The 21,950-nt window shown below is 43.5% G+C and overlaps 3 protein-coding genes across 5 annotated transcripts in view; 2 read left to right on the top strand and 1 right to left on the bottom strand.

Moving 5' to 3' along the window:
• The window catches only part of Apaf1 (apoptotic peptidase activating factor 1), an 86,710-nt gene extending 85,080 nt beyond the window's left edge, over positions 1–1,630 (bottom strand). Inside the window, exon 1 of the mRNA XM_042693265.1 lies at positions 1,441–1,630. The gene's annotated coding sequence lies outside the window, so the exon portion shown is untranslated. The remainder of the gene's footprint in view (positions 1–1,440) is intronic.
• On the top strand, positions 1,190–2,107 carry LOC122119097 (proline-rich protein 2-like). Its single transcript, XM_042693038.1, has one exon. The coding sequence runs from the start codon at positions 1,190–1,192 to the stop codon at positions 2,105–2,107; it is 918 nt and encodes a 305-aa protein (XP_042548972.1).
• A 222-nt stretch (positions 2,108–2,329) lies between these two features.
• On the top strand, positions 2,330–21,544 carry LOC122119241 (IKBKB interacting protein). 3 transcript variants are annotated; one of them, XM_042693267.1, is made up of 4 exons: positions 2,330–2,731; positions 7,301–7,418; positions 10,177–10,999; positions 20,640–20,724. In XM_042693267.1, the coding sequence occupies exons 1-4, from the start codon at positions 2,556–2,558 to the stop codon at positions 20,642–20,644; spliced, it is 1,122 nt and encodes a 373-aa protein (XP_042549201.1). In that variant the 5' UTR covers positions 2,330–2,555; the 3' UTR covers positions 20,645–20,724. The 3 variants fall into 3 exon arrangements, with proteins under 3 accessions (XP_042549201.1, XP_042549200.1, XP_042549202.1); XM_042693266.1 differs by lacking the exon at positions 20,640–20,724 and having other exon boundaries at positions 10,177–11,290; XM_042693268.1 differs by lacking the exon at positions 10,177–10,999 and having other exon boundaries at positions 2,338–2,731; positions 20,640–21,544.
• The last annotated feature ends 406 nt before the right edge of the window (positions 21,545–21,950 follow it).

Genomic DNA, 21,950 nt, shown 5'->3' with positions numbered 1-21,950 from the left:
GGGGTCTGGTCATGGGGCCTGAACTCTGGGCCTGGGCGCTGTCCCTCAGCTCTTTAGCTCAAGGCTAGCACTCTACCACTTGAGCCACAGCGCCACTTCCGGCATTTTTCCTTTTCTGCTTATGTGGTGTTGAGGAATCCAACCCAGGGCCTCACGCATGCAAGGCAAGCGCTCTACCAATGAGCCATCTTCCCAGCCCTACCATAAAATAGTTTTGCTTTTTTTTTTTGTCCTGGAGCTTGAACTCTGGGAATGGACACTATCCCTGAGCTTTTTGGCTCAAGTCTGGTGCTCTACCACTTTGAACCACAGCGGGTAGTTAACTGGAGATGAGTCTCATGGACTTTCCTGGCATAGAACCACAATCCTGGCTACTTTTTTTTTTAAGTAAAATACTTTTAAGTTTCTACCACCTTTATTTCAAATATATTTGTATAAAGCCCAGTTCAGAGCCGGGCACCAGTGGCTCATGCCTATAATCCTAGCTACTCAGGAGGCTGAGATCTGAGGAGGGGTGGTTTGAAGTCAGTCCAGGAAGGACTTATTTCTAATTAACTACCAAAAAGATAGAAGTGGAGCTGTGACTCAAGTGGCAGAGCATTAGCCTTGAGCTTAAAAGTTCAAGAACAGGGCTCAGGCACTGAGTTCAAGCCCCAGGACTGGCAAAAAACATATTTAAAGCTCTTCTATACAGGAAGCTGTAAAGAAGAAAAGGCATAGAAATAGAAAGTGAATGGCCTAAGTGCAAAACCGAAAATGAACATAAGTAACTCAGAGAACGTAGAAAAGCAGCAAAAATCACCAAGCTTCGAAAAAAATGACCGTATTTTTCAAAAGTTATCAAATACAGCACTTGAAAAAAATAGGAAAGTAGGGTATGCTTGTCAAGGTGCCCAGGACTATTATTAAACTATTTTTTTAATCTGCGTTCAAAATTAAAACGATCATATTTGGGGAAGGGGGTGTCTTAAAATACGCTTCTTGACAGTTTTGATATTGAATCTGTCCAAAAAAATAGGTTAGGTCCCACATATACACAAACAGACGCTCTTCGGGGGCGATCGGAAATTAAGTTCCCGTTTCCCCTGGTCCTATAAAACCTAAAGAAGACATTTTTCAACGTGTTTTTCAAACTTCACACGGGTTGACATACGAAAAATACGTTCTGTGTCCCATCTTCTGTAACCTCATGCAAATGAAAAAGCCAAAACTCTTAACCCTGGAGATGTTAAAAAAAACACAAAAGAAAATACAGAATCAAGGTACTACTTCCTCGTTAGTTCTTCCTGGTACAGCCAGAGGACCGTTGGAAAATACCCCCCTCACCCTGGGTCCTGGAGTCCCTGAAATCAGCCCCACCCACCCCACCGCACCCCCCCCCCCCAAAAGGAAAGAGAATGTGGCTCTGGGAGGGAAAACAAAGCCCAGAGGTGAACTCACCCAAACCTTGGAACTGAGGTCTCCCTGGGAAGAGAGCAGCCCCGCGGGGAGACACCAGGAGGCTCCAGGACGCCGAGGGCTTCCGACGGGGAGCGCGGGGCGCCGGGGACGCGGGCAGGCCGGGGTCTCCCGGGTGCCTCCCCCGGGCCTCCGCAGCCGCGCGCGCAGGAAGACCCCGCGGGACCTCCGAGGCCAGGCTCGCGGGGGCGTCCCCTCCCCAGGCCCAGCCAGCCCGCCGCCGCCCTCGGGGCGGGGGGGGGGGGGGAACCCCGCCCCTGAGGGCTCCACGGACGCCGCGCCTTCCGTCCAGCGGGAGCTGCAGCCCGGCGGGAGCCCAAGGCCACCCGGACCGCCGCCGCCGCCGCTTCAAATCCCTGGCAGAACGCGGACGGCGGGGAATCTTCACCCTCCGGTCCCTTCGTCTACGTGCAGATTCAAGCGTTCGCACCCACCAGCTACCACCTTCCCCACAGACACAAGACCGCCGGGAGGCCAGACCCACCCGCTCGGCCCGCCCAACCCAGACAGCGCGCGCCCGCCCGCCTGCGCGAGTGCAATACACACGGCCGGAGTTCCTAGGGGAGGCCGCGGCCGCCGCCCCGCGCACCCTCAATCGGGGTTCGCCCGAGCCAATGGGAAGTGCCCGGCCTTCCCAAAGGCGGGGTAGGGGCGTGGCCACGACCCAAGGCGGGGAGTAGGGGCGTGGCTAATTCCACAAGGGGCGAGCCATATTCTCCCGAGCCAATGGGAAGCACCCAACCTTCCCAAGGCAGCTGGGGAGCGTGGCTAGAAACCGCGGCCGGGGGGTTGGCTAAGGGACCTGGCGGGGTGGGGGTGGGGTTAAGACCCAGGGACGCTCCGCTTTCGCGGGGCCTGCGCACAACCGGGAACTCGGAGGTCCGCGCGTCTGCGTCAGTTACGCGAAGCAACGAGGAAGGTGGGGTCGTCGCCTTCCTCTGCCGGAGGAACTGGGCAGCGGAGGCTGGGACGGCCCGGAAAATGAGGGGGCTGGGTTCTGGGCGGCGCCGGCTCCGCAACGGGGCGAGGCTACCCGGGGAGGCGCCCGCCGCCACGTCCCGCCATCCTCGAGCCTGTGGGCCTCGGGGCCTCCAGACATGAACGAAGTGAAGAGCCGCCGGAAGCCCGGGCCCAAGGCAGCCTCGTCGGAGCCCGCGAAGCGGAGCGAGGGCGGGAAGAGCCCCGCGGCCCGGGGCGGCGGAGGCGGGGGCTGGGCGGACCCCCGGACGGGGCTGAGCCTGCTGTCGCTGGGGACCTGCCTGGGCCTGGCCTGGTAAGTGCCCCGGGGGCCTCGCGTCGCCGCCCCTGCCGGAGCCCCTGCGGGCGGGACTTCCCGCCGGCTGCCCACCCGCGACTTGCCCACCTCGGCTCCCGCCTGCGCGGCGTTGTCGACCGTTACCTCCACGTCCCACGCCTCGGGTGACCGGGACCCGCTTGCCCACCCCGCCCGCCCCTGCTGCAAACGTTTGCCGCCCCGAAAGAGTCCAGGCCACGAATGCTGTGAGGACAAAGTTTGGTAGTCTGCTCCTAATGTGGTATTTCTCTTTAGTATAACAGCTCTAACTGAGCCTCCCCAGTAGCTAGGATTACAAGCATGAGCCACCCAGGCCTGGCTAGCTCCGTATTATTAATTTTTTTTTTTGGTAAGTTAAAACGTTTGTTGTTTTAAAATAAAAAGGCTGGGAATGTGGCTTAGGGGTACAGTGCTTGCCCAGCATGCATGAAGCCCTGGGTTCGATTCCTCAGTACCATATAAACAGAAAAAGCCAGGCATGGCACTGTGGGTCAAGTGCTAACGGTGCTTGAGCAAAAAGCAGCTCAGGAGCAGTGTCTAGGCCTTGTCAAGCCCCAGGATTGAAAAAAAAGAAAAATCTTGTTACAATAAAGTGAAATGTGAATTCTTAAGGGTTTTCTTCAAAAAGAAAAAGAATTATTTTACTAGTGGTGGTTCTGTGTGATGAATCTTTCAATTTGACCTGAAAAGAATTTATGTACAGGGCTTGGGTACTGTTTGAAATAAGCCTCTCCTAGTTGGATACTGCTTTTACTTGATGGGATCCACAACACAGAAAATAACAAACTACTCAAAACTTAAAATGCATTATATTTTTAGGTCCATAAAAAAAAATAGCTTGAGGGCTGGGAAGATGGCTCAGTGGTAGAGCGCTTGCCTTGCATGCTTGAGGCCCTGGGTTTGATTCCTCAGCACCACATAAGCAAAAAGAAAAAAAGCAGAAGTGGCGCTGTGGCTCAAGTGGTAGAGCGCTAGCCTTGAGCTGAAGAGCTGATAGACAGTACCCAGGCCCAGAGTTCAGACCCCACGACCCAGACCCAAAGAAAAAAAATTGCTTCATAAGAAATGTACTCGTTATCTTGCCCATGTAATTGTAACTCCTCTGTACGATATTCTCACAATAAATATAAATAAATAAAACTTGGGCTTGGGAAGGTGGCTCAATGGCAGAGTGCTTTTTCTGCATGCATGAGGCCCTGGGTTCAATTCCTCAGCACCACATAAACAGAAAAAGCTGAAAGTAGCCCTGTGGCTCAAATGGTAGAGCACTAGCTGAAGAGCTGAGGGACAACATCCAGGCCCAGAGTTCAAGCCCCATGACCAATAATAAAACTTGCTGCCGGATAGTTGTGGTTCACACCTGTAATCCTAGCTACTCAGGAGGCTGAGATCAGAGGATCACAGTTAAAGCCAGTTAGGGGAGAAAAGGCCATGAGACTTTCTCCAATAAACCACCAGAAAACCAGAAGTGGCGCTGTGGCTCAAGTGGTAGAGCACTAGCCTTGAGCTGAAGAGCTGAGGGACAGCACCCACCCCAGAGTTCAAGCCCCACAACCGACAAGAAACAACTTGTTTTCTGTTGAAAATTACCTGAAATTTATAGATCAAAAGATAACGTTTCTCTCTAGAGCTTAATAGTAGTAGAAGAAAAGAAAGGATTAGGGGGGTTCCCACACAATTTACAGGAACTTGAGATTCACAGAAAAGAAAAATAACAAAAACAGTGTCTCACAAGATGAAAGTTTAACAAGTTTAACAGGATAAAATAGGAAAGGGGACAGGAAACATCTGCTTTTCCCACAGAACATGGAAGTGAAGAAGACCCCAAATACTGGTTCTTTTTTGGAGGGATTTTATTTTGATTTCTTGTCAGAAGACTTGATCTGGTCATGTAGAAATCCCTAATCACCTTACTGAGTTTTTAAGCATAAAGACTAAGGTTTAGGATGGGTATGTTACCCAAAACATGGCTAAATGGATCTATTATTCAAAATGATGGAATTTTGACTTTCCCCAAATACTGGGACTATAGATATAACTAGAGCTATCATTTGTGCAAGCTGCATTTTTATTTTCTGCCTCTATTCAACATCTGAAAGACTTTTTTCCTATTCTGGGACACTTGTAACAGCCTTGAAGGAAAGGGAGGATGAGGAAAGAAGAAATGATGCTCTGATTTTTCACAGTTCCTCCTCCGCCCCTCAGGTCTGTTTTAATTTCATTGCCTCATCTATACTGCCTCCATTTTCTTATTTGCTAAGTTTATTAATTACAGCCAAGGATTTATATTCATTGAAATAAATTATATCACAAGATGTTCAGTAATTTAGCTTCTGTCCTATGAAAAAAGCTTCAATAGGAACAAGACTTTTAAAGAGACTAAAACTTAGCCAGGCATCAGTGGCTCATGCCTGTAATTCTAACTACTCAGGAGGCTGAGATCTGAGGATCGAGGTTCAAAGCCAGCCCAGGCAGAAAAGCCCATAAGACTCTTTATCTCCAATAAACCAATAGAAAACTGGAAGTGACTGTGGCTTCAGCGGTAGAGGGCTTGCCTTGAACTGAAGAGCACAGGGACAGTGCCCAAGCCCAGAGTTCAAGCCCCATGACTGACCAAAAAAAGAGAGACTAAAACTTGCTAGACTTGGTAGTTCATCCCTATAATCCCAGATTTTAGGGAGCGGATATCAGGAGGATCTCAGTTCAAGACCAGCCCTAGCAAAAAGCTAGGAAGATCCCATCTCAATAAGCTGGACATGGAAGCATGCATTTGTGATCATAGCTATGTGAGGGACCAGTGATAAGCCGTAGCCTGACCCCAGACAAAAACTGGCCTCTTAACTGAAAAATAACTAAAGCAAAAAAGGGCTAGGGGCATAACTCAAGGGGTAGAACACCTTCCTAGCAAATGAAAGGCTGTGATTTTTAAGGTCCAGTTCCAAAGAGAGAAAAGAAGAGAGGGAGGTAAGTATTAGAAGGGAGAGAAAAGGAAGGAGGAAGGTAGAAAGGAAGGAAAAAGAGGGCTGGGAAGGTGGCTCAGTGGTAGAGCACTTGCCTTGCATGCTCTAAGGCCCTGGGTTCGATTCCTCAGCACCACATAAGCAAAAAGAAAAAAGCCGGAAGTGGCGCTGTGGCTCAAGTGGTAGAGCACTAACCTTGAGCTGAAGAGCTAAGGGACAGTGCCCAGGCCCAGAGTTCAGCCCCCACAACTGGACCAAAGAAAAGAAAAGAATCATCTCATATATTTTCTATTAGGGATTTTTTTTCTTTTTTTTTAATTGGTCATGGGGCTTGAACTCTGGGCTTTTACTTTATTATAGAAAGACAAAAACACATTATATTCACTAGAAAAATTTCATCTGAGCTATGTGAAATGATTTTTTTTTAACATTGAATTAAGATTAAGGCTAGAAGTATAGCTTAGTGAAAGAGCATTTGCCTAGTATGTGTTAGGCCCTGGGTTTGATGTTCAGCACTGCCTATAATTGATACTAAAATAGCTGACCCTATTCTTGCAAAATCTTTTACCATAAAAGTAGAAGTATATGGGAATGGAAGGGATGGATGGGGGAAAACAAAGGAGGAGGTAACAATGCTTGATAGGAAATTTACTCATTACCCTACTCCTGTAACTGTAACCACTCTGCACAGTATTTTTTTTTTTGCGGGGGGGTCCGGTCGTGGGGCCTGAACTCGGCCTGGGACTGTCCCTCAGCTCTTCAGCTCAAGGCTAGCGCTCTACCACTTGAGTAATAGCGCCACTTCTGGGGTTTTTTCTTTTTTGCTTATGTGGTGCTGAGGAATCGAACCCAAGGCCTCAAGCATGCAAGGCAAGCGCTCTACTACTGAGCCACCTTCCCAGCCCTCTGTACAGTATTTTTACAATAAAAATATATATGAAAAAATTGAAGTATATATACTTTGGTTGCTGTTTGTGTCAAGTATTCACAGTAATTTAAGGATTAGTTATCCTAGTTAAACATTTTCCAGATTTAAAAAAAGCAAATAGAATAATAAAAATAAATTAAAAAAAAAATGGCACGGGTGGCAGTTTTGTGATCGTAGTCACTCCCAAGGCTGAGATTTAATAATCACAGTTCAAAGCTAGCTTAGGGGGCTGGGAAGGAGGCTCAGTGGTAGAATGCTTGCCTTGCATGTATAAGACCCTGGGTTCCATTCCTCAGCACCACATAAGCAGAATAAGCCGGAAGTGGCGCTGTAGCTCAAGTGGTAGAGTGCTAGCCTTGAGCTGAAGAGCTGAGGGACAGTGCAAAGGCCCAGAGTTCAGGCCCCACGACTGGCAAAAAAAAAAAAAAAAAACTAGCTTAGGCAGATAGTCCATGAGACTCTTCATCTTCTAATTAATCACCAGAAAGCCAGAAGTAGAGCTGTGGCTCAAGTGGTGGTAGAGATCTAGCTTAAGCAAAAAGCTCAAGACAGCACCCAGGCCCTGAGTTTAAGCCCCAATACTGGCACACACACAATAAATACATAAATTTTAAATGGATATAAATTGAGCTGTAATCATCTTTTCTTTTTCTTTTCCAGGTTTGTATTCCAACAGTCAGAAAAGTTTGCAAAGGTGGAAAATCAATACCAGTTACTGAAAATAGAAAGCAATGAGTTCCAAGGACTTCAAAGTAAAATCAGTTTAATTTCAGAAAAGGTAATTTGTTGCTTAGTCTATTTGGGGAGATTTTCTATTTTAATATTTATCTAACTCTTTTCCGACTTAGAACTTCTTATGGGCATTGGTCTGACTACCAGGGACCAAGTGATTATTGGGAAACATACCCTTTTTGTTCATTATTTGTCATTAATCCTTTATTCATGTAATAAAATAAGGACTTGTGGTTGGCACCCATTGGATGTGATAGTTTTTCATCATTGTGACTAATACCTGAGAGAAACAGTTTAAAAGGACAAAGTATTTATTTTGACTGACAATTTCAGAGGTTTTATTCCAAGATGTACTGGATCATTGCTTTGGGCCTGAGGCAAAACAGAATATCTTGGCAGTATGAGCTTGTCATAAAGGCTGCTTACCTCTTGGTGGCCAGAAAGCAGAAGGAGAGGAAGGGACTAAAGACAGGTTTATCTTTACAGGACTTCTCTAACTAATAATAGGACATATCTTTTGAGTATCCTGTAAAGAAACTTCCTCCAGGGGAGCTGAGTAGGTGACTCAGTGGAAGAGTGAAGAGTACTTGCCATGCATGCATGAGGCCCTGGGTTCGATTCTTCAGCGCCACATAAGCCAGACATGGCACTGTAGGTCAAGTGGTAGAGCGCTAGCCTTGAGCTGAAGAACTAAGGGACAGCATCCAGGCCCAGAGTTCAGGCCCCATGACTGACAAAAAGAAAAGAAAGAGAAAGAAAGAAAGAAAGAAAGACAAACTTCCTCCCAGCTGGGCTTAGGTGGCTCACACCTGTAATCCTAGCTACTCAGGATGCTGAGATCTGAGAATCTAGGTTTAAAGCCAGCTAGGGAAGGAAAGTCTATGAGACTCTTATCTCCAACTAAATCACAGGAAAAAGCTGGAAGTGGTTCTGTGCTAGAGAGCTAACCTTGAACAAAAGGAGCTCAGATGCAGTGCCCAGGCCCAGACTTCAAGCCTCAGGATTGGCAAAAGAAAAGAAAAAATGAAAAGAAACTTCCTCCAATTAGGCCCATTTTCCAATACCATAATATTATGAATTTATCAAAGAATTAACCCATTGATTATGTCAGAGATCTCAATATTCAATCACTTCCTAAATGTCCTTAAGCTAGCAATCAACGTGTTTACACATGAACCTTTGGTGTCACACTTCAGGTCCAAATCATAACAATGAGTAAAGCTGTTGTAGAAATGGATAGAAAATGGAGGGTCTCCCACAAGATAAAATCTGTGGATGGAAATTAAACATTAAGCAATATCCATTACCTTTCCTTATCCTCCCTCCCTACCTCCAGCTGACCTCCTTTCTTATCCCAAATTAACCTGTCTACTATCATGTGTCTTTATTTTTTATCTAAATTCCATATATGAGGGAAAAAATGTAGTATTTGTCTAAGTCTGGCTTATTTCACTTAACATGAGGTTCACTAGTTCTATCCATTTTCCTGAAAATGACATAATTTTTGTCCTTGTTTGTTTGGGTTTTGTTTGGGTATTTTTTTTTTGGGGGGGGGGGGTGTTGGTTGGTGTGTTTTAGTGCTGGTCATAGGGCTGGAACTCAAGGCCTGAGTGCTGTCCCTGAGCTTTTTTCCTCAAGGCTGTCATCTTGCTCCTTGAGTCATAGCTCCACTTCTGACCTTTTGCTGGTTATTTGACGATCATAGTTTCATGCACTTTCCTGGCCTGGCTAGCCACGAATCCTCAGATCTCAGCCTCCTGAGTAGGATTATAGTTATGAGCTGACATCCAGCTCAATTTTGTTGTTCTCTATGGCTGAATAAAAATCCATTATAAAGACGGATGCTGGTGGAGCACACCTGTATTCCCACTACTCAGAAGGCTGAGATCTGAGGCTCACAGTTCAAAACTAGCCAGGGCAGGAAAGTCTGTAAGATTCTTTTTTTTTTTTTTTTTTTTTTGGTCATGGGCTTGAACTCTGGGCCTTGGCAATGTCCCTGAGCTCTTCAGCTCAAGGCTAGTGCTCTACCACTTGAGCCACAGCAACACTTCAGTTTTTGTGGTGGATAATTGGAGATAAGAGTCTCATGGACTTTCCTGCCCTGACTGGCTTTGAACCTCGATCCTCAGATCTCAGCCTCCTGAGTAGCTAGTATCACAGGTATGAGCCACCAGTGCCCAGCTTGTAAGATTCTTATCTCCAATTAATCACCAGAAAAACCTGTGGCTCAAAGTGATAGAGTGCTAGCCATGAGCTCAAGGACAGTGCCCGGGACCAGAATAAAAGCCCCACACCCATCAAAAAACAAACAAACCTCCATTGTGTATATAGACTGTATCTGTTGATAGGCACTTAGGCCACTGTGTAAATATAGGTGTGCAATTATTTCTATATTGTATACTTACTTCAATTCCTTCAGGTATTTACTTAGGTATATTATATACCTGGTATATGCTAGACATACCAGGATCATATGGGACTTGTAAAATTGTCTTAAGCATTTCAGAGTGGTCTTACTTTATGAGACACTGCTGTTGCACATTGTTCCCCCTATTACCTGGAACATCTATATATCTTCACTAATTTGGAGCCAAGAACTATGTTTTTTTTTACTATAATCAAGGTACTTGGGAAGTTGAGCTGGGGAGGATTACGATCTGATGACAACCCAGTGTAATTCTGTCTGATACGCTTGGATATTTTAGATGTCTTCAGAATTTGAAGTTGGCATGTGTGATAGTCCTGCTTATTTAATAGAAAAGTTATTAAGTAGAGTTGGAAATTGTTTTGTGTTGTAAATGCAGCTTGAGTCTACTGAAAAAACCCTGCAGGAAGCTACATCATCCATGTCTTTGATGACCCAGTTCAAACAAGATGTATCTGGCCTCCAAAGAGTCATGCATGATATTCGAAATAGTGAAGAGATGCTCACTCCAAAGATACAAAACCTTAATGAGGAATTCTACAGTATTACAGATTTCTGTAAGAGAAGCTTAGCAGAAATGAGTGACAATACAGACAATTTCAAATCAGAAGCAAAACATGTACATTCTCAAGTTACTGTCCAAATTAACTCAGCTGAGCAAGAAATAAAATTGCTCACTGAACGGCTAAAAGATTTGGAAGATAGCACATTACGAAATATTAGAACAGTGAAAAGGCAAGAAGAAGAAGATCTTATGCGAGTTGAGGAGCAGCTCAGCTCTGACAGAAAAGCAGTTGAGAAGTTACAAGGGGAACAGTTTTCCCTACTGGCTGGACAGGAAGATCTGTCGAATAAACTCTCCAGTTACAAACCCAAAGTAGAAGAATGCAAGACACATTTGCCAACAATTGAAAATGCTATTCGCTCTGTTCTCCGAGTCTCTCAGGATCTGATAGGAACAGAAAAGAAGATGGAAGACCTGACTCTGCAGATGTTCAATATGGAAGATGATATGCTAAAAGCAGTTTCTGAGATAATGGAGATGCAGAAAATTCTTGAAGGAATTCAGTATGATAATAGCCTATTAAAGATGCAAAATGAACTAGCTGTTCTAAAAGGAAAAGTTCATGATTTTATAACATATTCAAGCATAGGAGACAAGGGAACTTTAAAAGAACATAACATAAAAAATGAAGGAATAGGTGATGATTTTTAAGTTTCACTCCATCTTCTGATGAACCATATTACTATTTGTAAACCAATTACTTCTTAATTTTTTACTTATTTTGATGTGCCTCACATTGTTGAAAGATAAGTGAGATGTCCATACAAATGGATTAGCCACATAACCAAAACTTAACTTCTTTTTAGAAGTGGAGATGTGGCTCAAGTGGTAGAATGCCAGGCTTAAGTGAAAAATGCCAGGGGAAAACTTGAGGCCCTGAGTTCAGTCCCCAGTACTGTGGCACCATAATAAAAAGTTTTTGAATTTAGCTTTTAATGTCTAAAACTTACTTTAACTATTTTGAATAGAAATAGTTCTAAAACGTACATATCTCTACTTTTAAGGCAATATGCTGAATATTTTTAAATGTAATGTAACTATTATATTGGACCTAAATAAGAATGTCTACCTTTTTGCTAAATCACACTAGTTTGCTCTTTTTCAGGCCTATCTGTTTCTTCCTTTTTTTCTCTTTTTTTTTTTTTTTTTGGTCAGTCAGGGGACCTGAACTCTGGGCCTGGGCGCTGTCCCTCAGCTCTTCAGCTCAAGGCAAGCGCTCTACTGTTTGAGCCACAGTGCCACTTCCATCCTTTTCTGCTTATGTGGTGCTGAGGAATCGAACCCAGGCCCTCATGCATGTGAGGCAAGCGCACTCTACCACTGAGCCACCTTCCCAGCTCCTCTTTATTTTTTTAATCAGTCATGGAGCTTGAACTCAGGACCTAGTAATGTCCCTTAGTTCTTTTGCCCAAGGCTAGCACTCTGCCACTTAGAGCCACAGCTCTACTTGCAGTTTTTGAGTGTTTAATTGGAGATAAGTGTCGCATGGGGGCTTTTCTGGCTGGCTGGCTTGGGACCATGACCCTCAGATCTCAGCCTCTAAGGTGCTAAGATTACAGACTTGAGCCACCAGCACCCAGCTCCTGTGTATGTTTCTTATACTTGTCTGTCTGTCATTTGATCTTGCTGTCAGGATGGTCAATAACATTCCCGCCTCAGCTTGCTCTTCACTTTCCTGTGTTAACTCACTGCAACCTAAGGATTCAGGCAATCCAATTCATAGAAATTTGTTCTAAGCCAGGTGCCGGTGGCTCACACCTGTAATCCTAGCTACTCAGGAGGCTGAGATCTGAGGAGCACAGTTCAAAGCCAGCCCTGGCAAGGAAGTTCATGAGACTCTTTATCTCCAGTTAACCACCAGAATATCGGAAGTGGTGCTGTGGCTCAAGTGGTAGAGCATTAGCCTTGAGCTGAAGAGCTCAGGGACAGTGCCCAGCCCCAGAGTTGAAGGCCCATGACCAACAATAAAAAAAAAAAAAAAAAATTTGGTCTGAAACAAAAAAATCAAGTGCCCAAAGAGACTGAGGGCTTTCTGTGAATTAATATTTGCAGTTTCTGAAAACTGTGAATTCTGGGATACATTTTACTTATGGTTAAGGTTCTGTGTTACAGCTAGTTGTGAGAATTTTAAATATGAGTAAATACATACTTCATTAAATATGGTCTTGTCTGTGAATTATACATGCTTTGAAGTGTATACTTCTGGCATAATCAATTAGTGATTGGGGCTGGGAAGGTGGCTTAGTGGTAGAGCGCTTGCCTTGCATGCCTGAGGCCCTGGGTTCCATTCCTCAGCACCACATAAGCAAAAAGAAAAAAGCCGGAAGTGGCCCTGTGGCTCAAGTGGTAGAGCACTAGCCTTGAGCTGAAGAGCTGAGGGACAGCGCCCAGGTCCAGAGTTCAGGCCCCACGACCGGACCCAAAAAAAAAAAATAAATCAATTAGTGATTGATTTTTTGACATTGATGATTATGATTAACAGTATGTCATAGCCAGATAACCTGTAATCCTAGTTAATCAGGAGGCTGAAACTTTGAAGATCAAATTTGGAAACTAGCCCAGTCAGAAAAGTCCTCAAGCTAAACAAGTCTCCAGCTAAACAGCCAAAAAAAATCCTAGGAGGCCATGGTGGTAGTGCACCAGCAGTGACCAAAAAAGCTGAGGAAGAGTGCAGTGTGTGGAGTCAAGCTCTGGTAATGGCACCACCAAAAGAAAAAAAAAGTGTCATTCTGGGTAATAGGGAATAGAGTACTTGTCTAGCAAGCATGATGCCTTGGTTTTAATCCCCAGTACTACTACTCCCCCTCCAAGTTGTTTTTACTTGATTCTTTTTGACAGTAACCATCCTAGTTTTATAATGTAATTTCAGAGGAATTAAACACAAAGTACTTGAAAGCAATAAGTTACAAAAGATAGTTATGGTCAAGTAGTTTGTTGTTGATTTTTAGTGGTTTGTCTTGTTTTTGTTTTTGTTTTGCCAGTCTTGGGGCTTGTACTCAGGGCCAGAGCACTGTCCCTGAGCTTCTTTTGCTCAAGACTAGCACTCTACCACTTGAGCCATAGCACTACCTCTGGCTTTTTCTATTTATGTATTACTGAGGAATAGAACCCAGGACTTCATGCATGCTAGGGAAACACTGTACCACTAAGCTACATTCCCAGCCATGTTTTTTTGTTTTGCCGATCCTGGAGCTTGACTTAGGGACCCTGGCAATGTCTCTGAGCTTCTTTTTGCCCAAGGCTAGCATTCTACCACTTAAGCCACAGCAGCACTTCTGTCTTTCTCTATTTATGTGGTACTGAGGAATTGAACCCAGAGCTAGTGCATGCTAGGCAAGCACTCTATCACTAAGCCACATTCCCCAGTCTCTCTAGTAGTTTTACTGTACAAATTCTTAGGGTTCTGGATTAGATTTAGGAAGTAGCCTTGGTAGAAGCCATCAGTTGTTTAAAAAAAATGAAACAAAACAAAAACTGAGAAGTATGTTTCTATTAGTATCATAGCATTAATTTCTTGAATCCTAATATTAAATAGTTTGACTTCTAAATGAGTTCTTATCTGTGTATATGAACAAACTGTATTTGTTTGCTTTTGTTTAAATCACAATGAAATAGATTATAAATTAATTAGCTGGAATATTGTTTTTTCAGCCTCCATCCTGTCAAACAAATTTATCTCTAATTTTGTACTTTTTTGTGGATTTCCAGGTTTGATACACTTCATTGTAAACTTTTATATACCATAGTAATAGTAACTAAAAATAAATGGAAACCAAATGGGCATCATGGTCTATAATGATGCAAGTACTTCTGCAAATATTTCATAAGGAAACTATTGAAATTTGTGTTTCTGAGTGTTCCTTTATGAAGATTTTTCTATTTGAAAAACTAGAGGGTCAATCATAGTGACACAGCTACTCAAAAGATAGGAATAGGGCTGGTAAAGTGGCTCAGTGGTAGAGTGCTTGCCTTGCATGCTTGAAGCCCTGGGTTCCATTCCTCAGCACCACATAAACAGAAAAAGCTGTAAGTGGTGCTGTGGGTCAAGTGGTAGAGCACTTGCCTTGAGCTGAAGGGATGAGGGACAGCATCAGGCCTAGAGTTCAGGCCCCACGACCAACCAAAAAAAGAAAAGATAGGGAGAGAAGGATCTCAGAGCAAGGCCATTTAGGCTAAATGTCAAGGAGACTGTCTCTTAAAAGAAACCAGGGCAGGGCGCTGGTGGCTCGCGCCTGTAATCCTAGCTACTCAGGAGGCTGAGATCTGAGGATCACAGTTCAAAGCCAGCCCAGGCAGAAAAGTCTGTGAGACTCTTATCTCCATTTAACCACTAGAAAACCAGAAGTGGCGCTGTGGCTCAAGCAGTGGAGCACTCACCTTGAGCTGAAGAGCACAGGGACAGCGCCCAAGCCCAGAGTTAAAGCCCCATGACCGACCAAAAAAAAAAAAAAAACCAAGGTGCCACACCTGTGATCCTAGCTACTCAGGAGATTGAGACCTGGAGGATCTAGGTTTCAAGTCAACTTAAGCAAAAAAAGTCCCCAAGAGTATCTAACTGGGTGCCAGTGGCTCACACCTGTAATTCTAGCTACTCAGGAGGCTGAGATCTGAGGATTGCAGTTTAAAGCCAGCCCGGGCAGGAAAGTGTGAGACTCTTATCATCAATAAACCACCAGAAAACCGGAGGTGGTGCTGTGGCTCAAGTGGTAGAGTGCTTGCTTGGAGCTGAAGAGCTTAGGGACAGTACCTAGGCCCAGAGTTCCAGCCCCACAACCAACCAAAAACAAACAAACAAAGTGGCCGGCGCTGGTGGCTCATCCCTGTAATCCTAGCTACTCAGGAGGCTGAGATCTGAGGATCACCATTCAAAGCCAGCCTGGGCAGGAAAGACCATGAGACTCCTATCTCCAATAAACCACCAGAAAACCAGAAATGGCGATGTAGCTCAAGTGGTAGAGCACTCGCCTTGAGCTGAAGAGCTGAGGGACAGTGCCCAAGCCCAGAGTTCAAGCCCCATAACCAGCAAAAAAAAAAAAAGTATCTCTAGTTAGTAGCAAAATGCTAGTCTGGAGACATGGCTCAAGTAAAGTGCCAGTTTTGAGCAAGAGCATGAGGTCTTGAATCTGGAACAATAACAACAAAAAAAAGGTGGGTGAGGAGATGGCCGGGTATGATTCAAATACTAAAGCGTCTGCCTACCCAGGAGAGTTGCACATTTGAGAGCAGCTTGGCTGGACTACATAGCGTGAACCCATCTCAAAAAATGCTGAGTGCTTGCCTAGAATGTGTTGACTCCCTAGGTTCAAATTCCCCTTATAGACACAACATATACAAGATTGGCCTGAAGTCCTAGCTACTCAGGAGACTGCGATCTGAGGATTACAGTTTGAAGTCAGCCCAGGCAGGAGGAAACTCCATGAGGCTCTTACTTCCAATAAACTAGTCAAAAAGCAGGCTGGGAAGGTGGCTCAGTGGTAGAGCGCTTGCCTTGCATGCCTGAGGCCCTGGGTTCGATTCCTCAGCACCACATAAGCAAAAAGAAAAAACCCGGAAGTGGCGCTGTGGCTCAAGTGGTAGAGTGCTAGCCTTAAGCTGAAGAGCTAAAGGACAACACCCAGGCCCAGAGTTCAGGCACCACGACCGGACCAAAAAAAAAAAAAAAAAAACTAGTCAAAAAGCTGAAAGTGGTGCTGTGGCCCAAGTGGAAGAACTCTTTCCTTGAGCAAAAAAAGCTCAGAGATAGCGCCTAGACCCTGAGTTCAACCTCAGGACCAGCAGAAAAAAAAAAAAAAGATTGAAGGAAACTGAGAGAGCAGTAGTGGAGAACAAGCCCTGGCCTGTAATCTTCTAATCTCACTATATGTTCATGGCCACTGTACTTGAGGGCTTAATTTTTTTTTTTTTTTGGTCGGTCATGGGGCCTGAACTCTGGGCCTGGGCGCTATCCCTCAGCTCTTCAGCTAAAGGCTAACGCTCTACCACTTGAGCCACAGCACCACTTCCAGCTTTTTTCTGCTTATGGTGCTGAGGAATCGAACCCAGGGCCTCATGCATGCAAGGCAAGCACTCTACCACTGAGCTACCTTCCCAGCCCGAGGGCTTAATTTTTAAATAAAAGAATTTCATCAAATTTCTTACATTCCATTTGGCTTTATTTTAAATGGCACTGATGCAATAAAATTTCTAGATCATTTAGTAAATGTTAAGATCCTTTAGCAAAATTTTGGAAAGCAGATTGGTCCTAGACTTTTCCCTGAACCATGTTGCTGTGCTTCTTAGATAGCCAGACAATATTTAAAAGTACGGGACAACACTTAAGTTTAGTACCTTTCATGCATGATAGGTATTTTGTAAATATACTGTTGGATTTTTTTTTTTTTAGCTGCTCCTAGATTCTCCAACTCTTCTATCCATCCTAGGCAAATCATTTTTTAAATAATTCAGTTCAACAATATATAGGGATAAGATCTAGCTCAGCAGTAGAATGCCTGTCTAGCATATGCAAGACCCTAGTTTAAACCTTTAGCACTGAAAAAGAAAAAAAAAAACAGGGGCTGGGAAGATGGCTCAGTGGTAGAGCACTTGCCTTGCATGCCTGAGGCCCTGGGTTCGATTCCTCAGCACCACATAAGCAAAAAGAAAGAAAAAAGCCGGAAGTGGCGGTGTGGCTCAAGTGGTAGAGTGCTAGCCTTGAGCTGAAGAGCTGAGGGACAGCGCCCAGGCCCAGAGTTCAGGCCCCACGACCGGACCCAAAAAAACATATGGAAGGATTTTTAACATTTTCTGGACTGCTAGTGCACTGTGTTCAGTGTCTGTTTTAAAAAAATCTGTGTTAAGTTACCTTTATAAAGGTACTAGGTAAAACAAACCAGCATCTTCTTAATGATCTGATTCTTCTAAGAATAAGCTAAGCCCTTTCTGAAAAAAAAAATTTTTTTTTTTTGGTCAGTCATGGGGCTTGAACTCTGGGCCTGAGTCCTGTCCCTGAACTCTTCAACTCAAGGCTAGTGCTCTACCACTTGAGCTACAGCACCACTTCCATTTTTCTGGTGGTTTATTGGAGATAAGAGTTTCATGGATTTTCCTGCCCTGATTGGCTTTGAACCAAGATCCTCAGATCTCAGCCTCCTGAGTAGCTAGGATTACAGGCGTGAGCTACCGGCCCCAGCTTCTGAAATATCTTGAGTAATAAGATTAAGCTATATAAACTCTTACCAAAGTAGATGCATAGATGCATTAGTAAATGAGAACCTACTAATGAAATAGATGAACATAAGCCATCTACCTATTCCTTTTACCCTTGGGAGACTGTTTTAACAGATACACTGTATTACAAAACTTTCTATTTAAAAATAAAACATGGTTTTGCAACTACTTGATTTCCTTCCTGTTTGTGGCTTTCCTTTAGCATCATACTCAGCATAGCATTTTTGCAAAAACTACTAAGAAAAATCCTAACACCTATTTTTTAATACAAAAATAAATGCTGGGGCAAAGAGGGAATTATTACCTTGAACACACTTTTGAACTGTCCCATTTCCACAGTAAATTGTAATTCTTTGCAACTGTATGGGTGCTTATTTTAAAACAGGCCATAAAATAACATTGGGGGGGGAGGGGCTGGGAAGGTGGCTCAGTGGTAGAGCGCTTGCCTTGCATGCCTGAGGCCCTGGGTTCAATTCCCCAGCACCACATAAGCAAAAAGAAAAAAGCTGGAAGTGGCACTATGGCTCAAGTGGTAGAGCGCTAGCCTTGAGCTGAAGAGCTGAGGGACAGCGCCCAGGCCCGGAGTTCAGGCCCCATGACTGGACCCAAAAAATAAAATAAAATAAATAATATTCTGGGGGCTAGGAATGTGGCTTAGTGGTAGAGTGCTTGCCTAGCAATGCATGAAGCCCTGGGTTCGATTCCTCAGTACCACATAAACAGAAAAAGCCAGAAGTGGTGCTGTGGCTCAAGTGGCAGAGTGCTAGCCTTGAGCAAATGAAGCTCAGAGACAGTTCCCAGGCCCTGAGTTCAAGCCCAGGACAGGCAATAATAATATTAATATTCTGAGCTGGGTACTAGTGGCTCACACTTGTAATCCTAGCTACTCAGGAAGCTGAGATCTGGAAAATCTAGGATCCAAGCCAAGGCAGGAAAGTTCATGAAACTCTTAACTAACCAACAAAAAAGCTTGGATGTTGGTGTGATTTAAGTGGTAAGAGTGCCTGCCTAAAACGTACAAGGTCCTGAATTCAATCTCCAGAATTGGAGGAGCAGGGGAAGCAACCTAAAGACATACATAATTATTTAGAAAAGTCTTCATGTTTTTAGATCGAAGTGCACATCTTACAGTGTGAAAATGTTTTTAGCCTATTTAACTTTTTCTTCCAAAGCATTAACAATGTATTTCTAGCACTTTGTACTTCTTTACTTTTCTTTATACTTATGTCACAGGGCTTGTTAATCTTCTGATTGAAGCTAAATTACTTTATTTGACTTTTCCCATTTCTGTTTTATTTTCACCCTTGCATTGTGTTTATGAGACCTACCCATCATTTTGACCAGCACTTTAATTTTCCTTTTCCTCATTTTTATTAACTGTTGGCATAGTGCATTTTGCAAATATTCTAAGTACAGGAGAATATCCAACTTCCCCAAGTGAAAAATAGCAGAGAAACAACCCATGGAATGGGAGAAAATATTTGCCAACTTTATATCTGGGTTCCATTCCCCAGTACCACATACGCAGGAAAAAGCCAGAACAGGACTGTGGCTCAAGTGGTAGAGTGCTAGCCTTGAGCAAAAGATATTCAGGGATAGTGCCCAGGCCCTGAGTTCAAGCCCCAGGACTGGCAAAAAAAAAATGCTAGTCTGGTCAGGTGCTGTGGCTTAAGCCTGTAATCCTAGCTACTCAGGAGGCTGAGATCTGAGGATCACAGTTCAAAGCCAGCCCAGGCAGGAAAGTCTGTGAGACACTTCTAATTAACCACCAGAAAACCTGAAGTGGCACCTGTGGCTCTAAGTGGTAGAGCGCTAGCCTTGAGCAAAAAATTCAGGACAGTGCCCAGGCCCTGAGTTCAAGCCCCACAACCAACCAAAAGAAAAAAAATTAAAACAATATAAAATAAAAATGCAGCTTTGGAGATGAAGCTAAGGCAGGAGGATCACTGAGTTCAGGAGTTTATGGCCAGGGGTAGCAACAGAGCAAAACCTACGACAAAACAAAATGTGAAAGTTGGGGAGAAAGAGAGCACCGGATTCATGTGTTCTTTCAAGGAAAATAAAATACAGCAAAGCTCATCTGGAGATTTACTGTGTGTGTGTGTGTGTGTGTGTGTGTGTGTGTGTGTGTGTGTGTGTGTGTGTGTGTGTGTGTGTGTGTGTGTGTGTGTGTGCATGCTCATCTGGAGATTTTGTGTGTATGTGTGTGTGTTGGTCCTGGGGCTTGAACTCAGAGCCTGGGCAGTCAGTCCTTGAGCTTTATTGCTCAAGGCCATTACTCTACCACTTGCCACAGCTCCACTTCCAGATTTTTGGTGGTTGATGAGAGTCTCACAGACTTTTCTGTCCAGGCTGGCTTTGAACTATAGTACTCAGATCTCAGCCTCCTGAGTAGCTTGGATTTACAGGTGTGAGCCGCTAATACCCGGTGGGACTCATTCTTCCCTTCTCTAGCAACTGCGAAAACCTATCTGTGTTGCAGTGCATTTTGTTTCTTTACAAAGAATCCATATTACAGAAATAATAAGAAAATATAATTTCCATAAAACATCTTATAAAATTTCCCACGTTTTCCTTATCATTAGTAATATGCTTAAATTGTACAAAAGGCTCTGTAATTTTTTAAATTGCTTTTTGTAATGTTGGGGATCAAACTCAGGGCCTTGCACGTGCTAGGCAAGTACTGTACCACTGAGCTACATTGCTTTTCTTAGTCCTGGAGCATGAACAGAGGGCCTGGGCATTGCCCCTGAGCTTTTTTGCTCAAGGCTAGCACTCTTCCACTTGAGCCACAGCTCTACTTATGGCTTTTTGATGGTAAATTGTAGGTAAGAGTCTCATGAACTTTCCCTCCTGGGCTGGTTTCAGACGGTGATCCTCAGACCTCAGTCCTGAGTAGCTAGGATTACAGGTGTGAGCCACTGGCACCTAGCAGGCTCTTACTTTTGAACCATCTTTTGCCAAAGAACAGTGAAGTTGTAGTAATAATTTAAAATAACATAAAATTTAAGTTGAAATTTTAAGTGTTATGCTTTTAATGAATTTAATCATTGTGGTTTTTTTCCTTGTAGTATAAGAAATGTGAAGCTCTCATGGAACAACTGAAATCTTTTCAAATAATTGCTGATCTACAGCATCTACAAGAGGAAATTAATGTGGTGAAAACTTGGACTAACAGGATAACCGAAAAACAGGATATACTGAATAACAATCTGACAACTCTTTCTCAAGATATTACAAAAGTAGACCAAAGTACAAGGTCCCTGGCAAAAGAGGTTGGTGTCAAAATCACAACTGTAAAAACAGATTTAAGACGTATTTCAGGTTTAGTAACAGATGTAACAACTTTAACAGATTCTGTGAATGAACTAGAGGATAAAATAGAAAAAGTAGAAAAAAATACAGTGAAAAACATAGGTGATCTTCTTTCAAGTAGCATTGACAGAACCACAGCACTCAGAAAGACAGCATCTGAAAATTCACAAAAAATTCACTCCATCAAAAAGACACTAACTGAGCTCACAAGTGATTTCAACAAACACACAGATAGGTTTTTAAGCTTAGAAAGTGACAGAGCCAAAGTTCTAAAGACAGTGACTTTTGCAAATGATCTAAAACCAAAGATTCATAGTCTAAAGAAGGACTATTCTCGTTTGGAACCCTTGATAAATGATTTAACACTACGCATTGGAAGATTGGGCACTGACTTATTACAACGAGAAAAAGAAATTGCTTTTTTAAATGAAAAAATATCTAATTTAACCATAGTTCAAGCTGAAATTAAGGATATTAAAGATGAAATATCACATATTTCAGATATGGGTTAGCTTGACATTTAGACTTAGGTATTTTTTTCAATGAAATCTTTGTTATGAAAAGACTAATAATCAGGTATTTGGGAATGAATACCATTTTCTACTTGATTCTCTGTTGTTCAATAATAAAATTTTTCAAACAGGCTAAATATTGGATTTTATGAAGTATGCTGAATCCATCCTCCTAGTATGCATTTATCTGTATCTTAAATACATACATACACAGAATCTGCTATCACTGGGCAATCTAAATGATCTGTATCTTAAATACATACATACACAGAATCTGCTATCACTGGGCAATCTAAATGATCTGTATCTTAAATACATACATACACAGAATCTGCTATCACTGGGCAATCTACATGAGACAGAAACCAAATCCCTACGTGCTTGACTGCCAGTAAGCTACACTTGTGTTTGAGACACTGAAGAACTGAAGAACTTCCCCCCAAGAGAAGATTAGAATTCTGTACCCAATTAGAAACTAGAAAGATCACTAGCAAGGAGCTGCAGAAAAAGAATTAGGTTAGTCTTTCTGGATCCTTCATGGCTTTAGCAAACAGG

Source organism: Dipodomys spectabilis, unplaced genomic scaffold, assembly GCF_019054845.1.
Source record: "Dipodomys spectabilis isolate Male_0828 unplaced genomic scaffold, ASM1905484v1 ptg000163l, whole genome shotgun sequence".
NCBI classification, from domain to species: domain Eukaryota; kingdom Metazoa; phylum Chordata; class Mammalia; order Rodentia; family Heteromyidae; genus Dipodomys; species Dipodomys spectabilis.
Note: the sequence above shows the minus strand (reverse complement) of the source record. Positions and strands in the feature narration are given on the sequence as shown.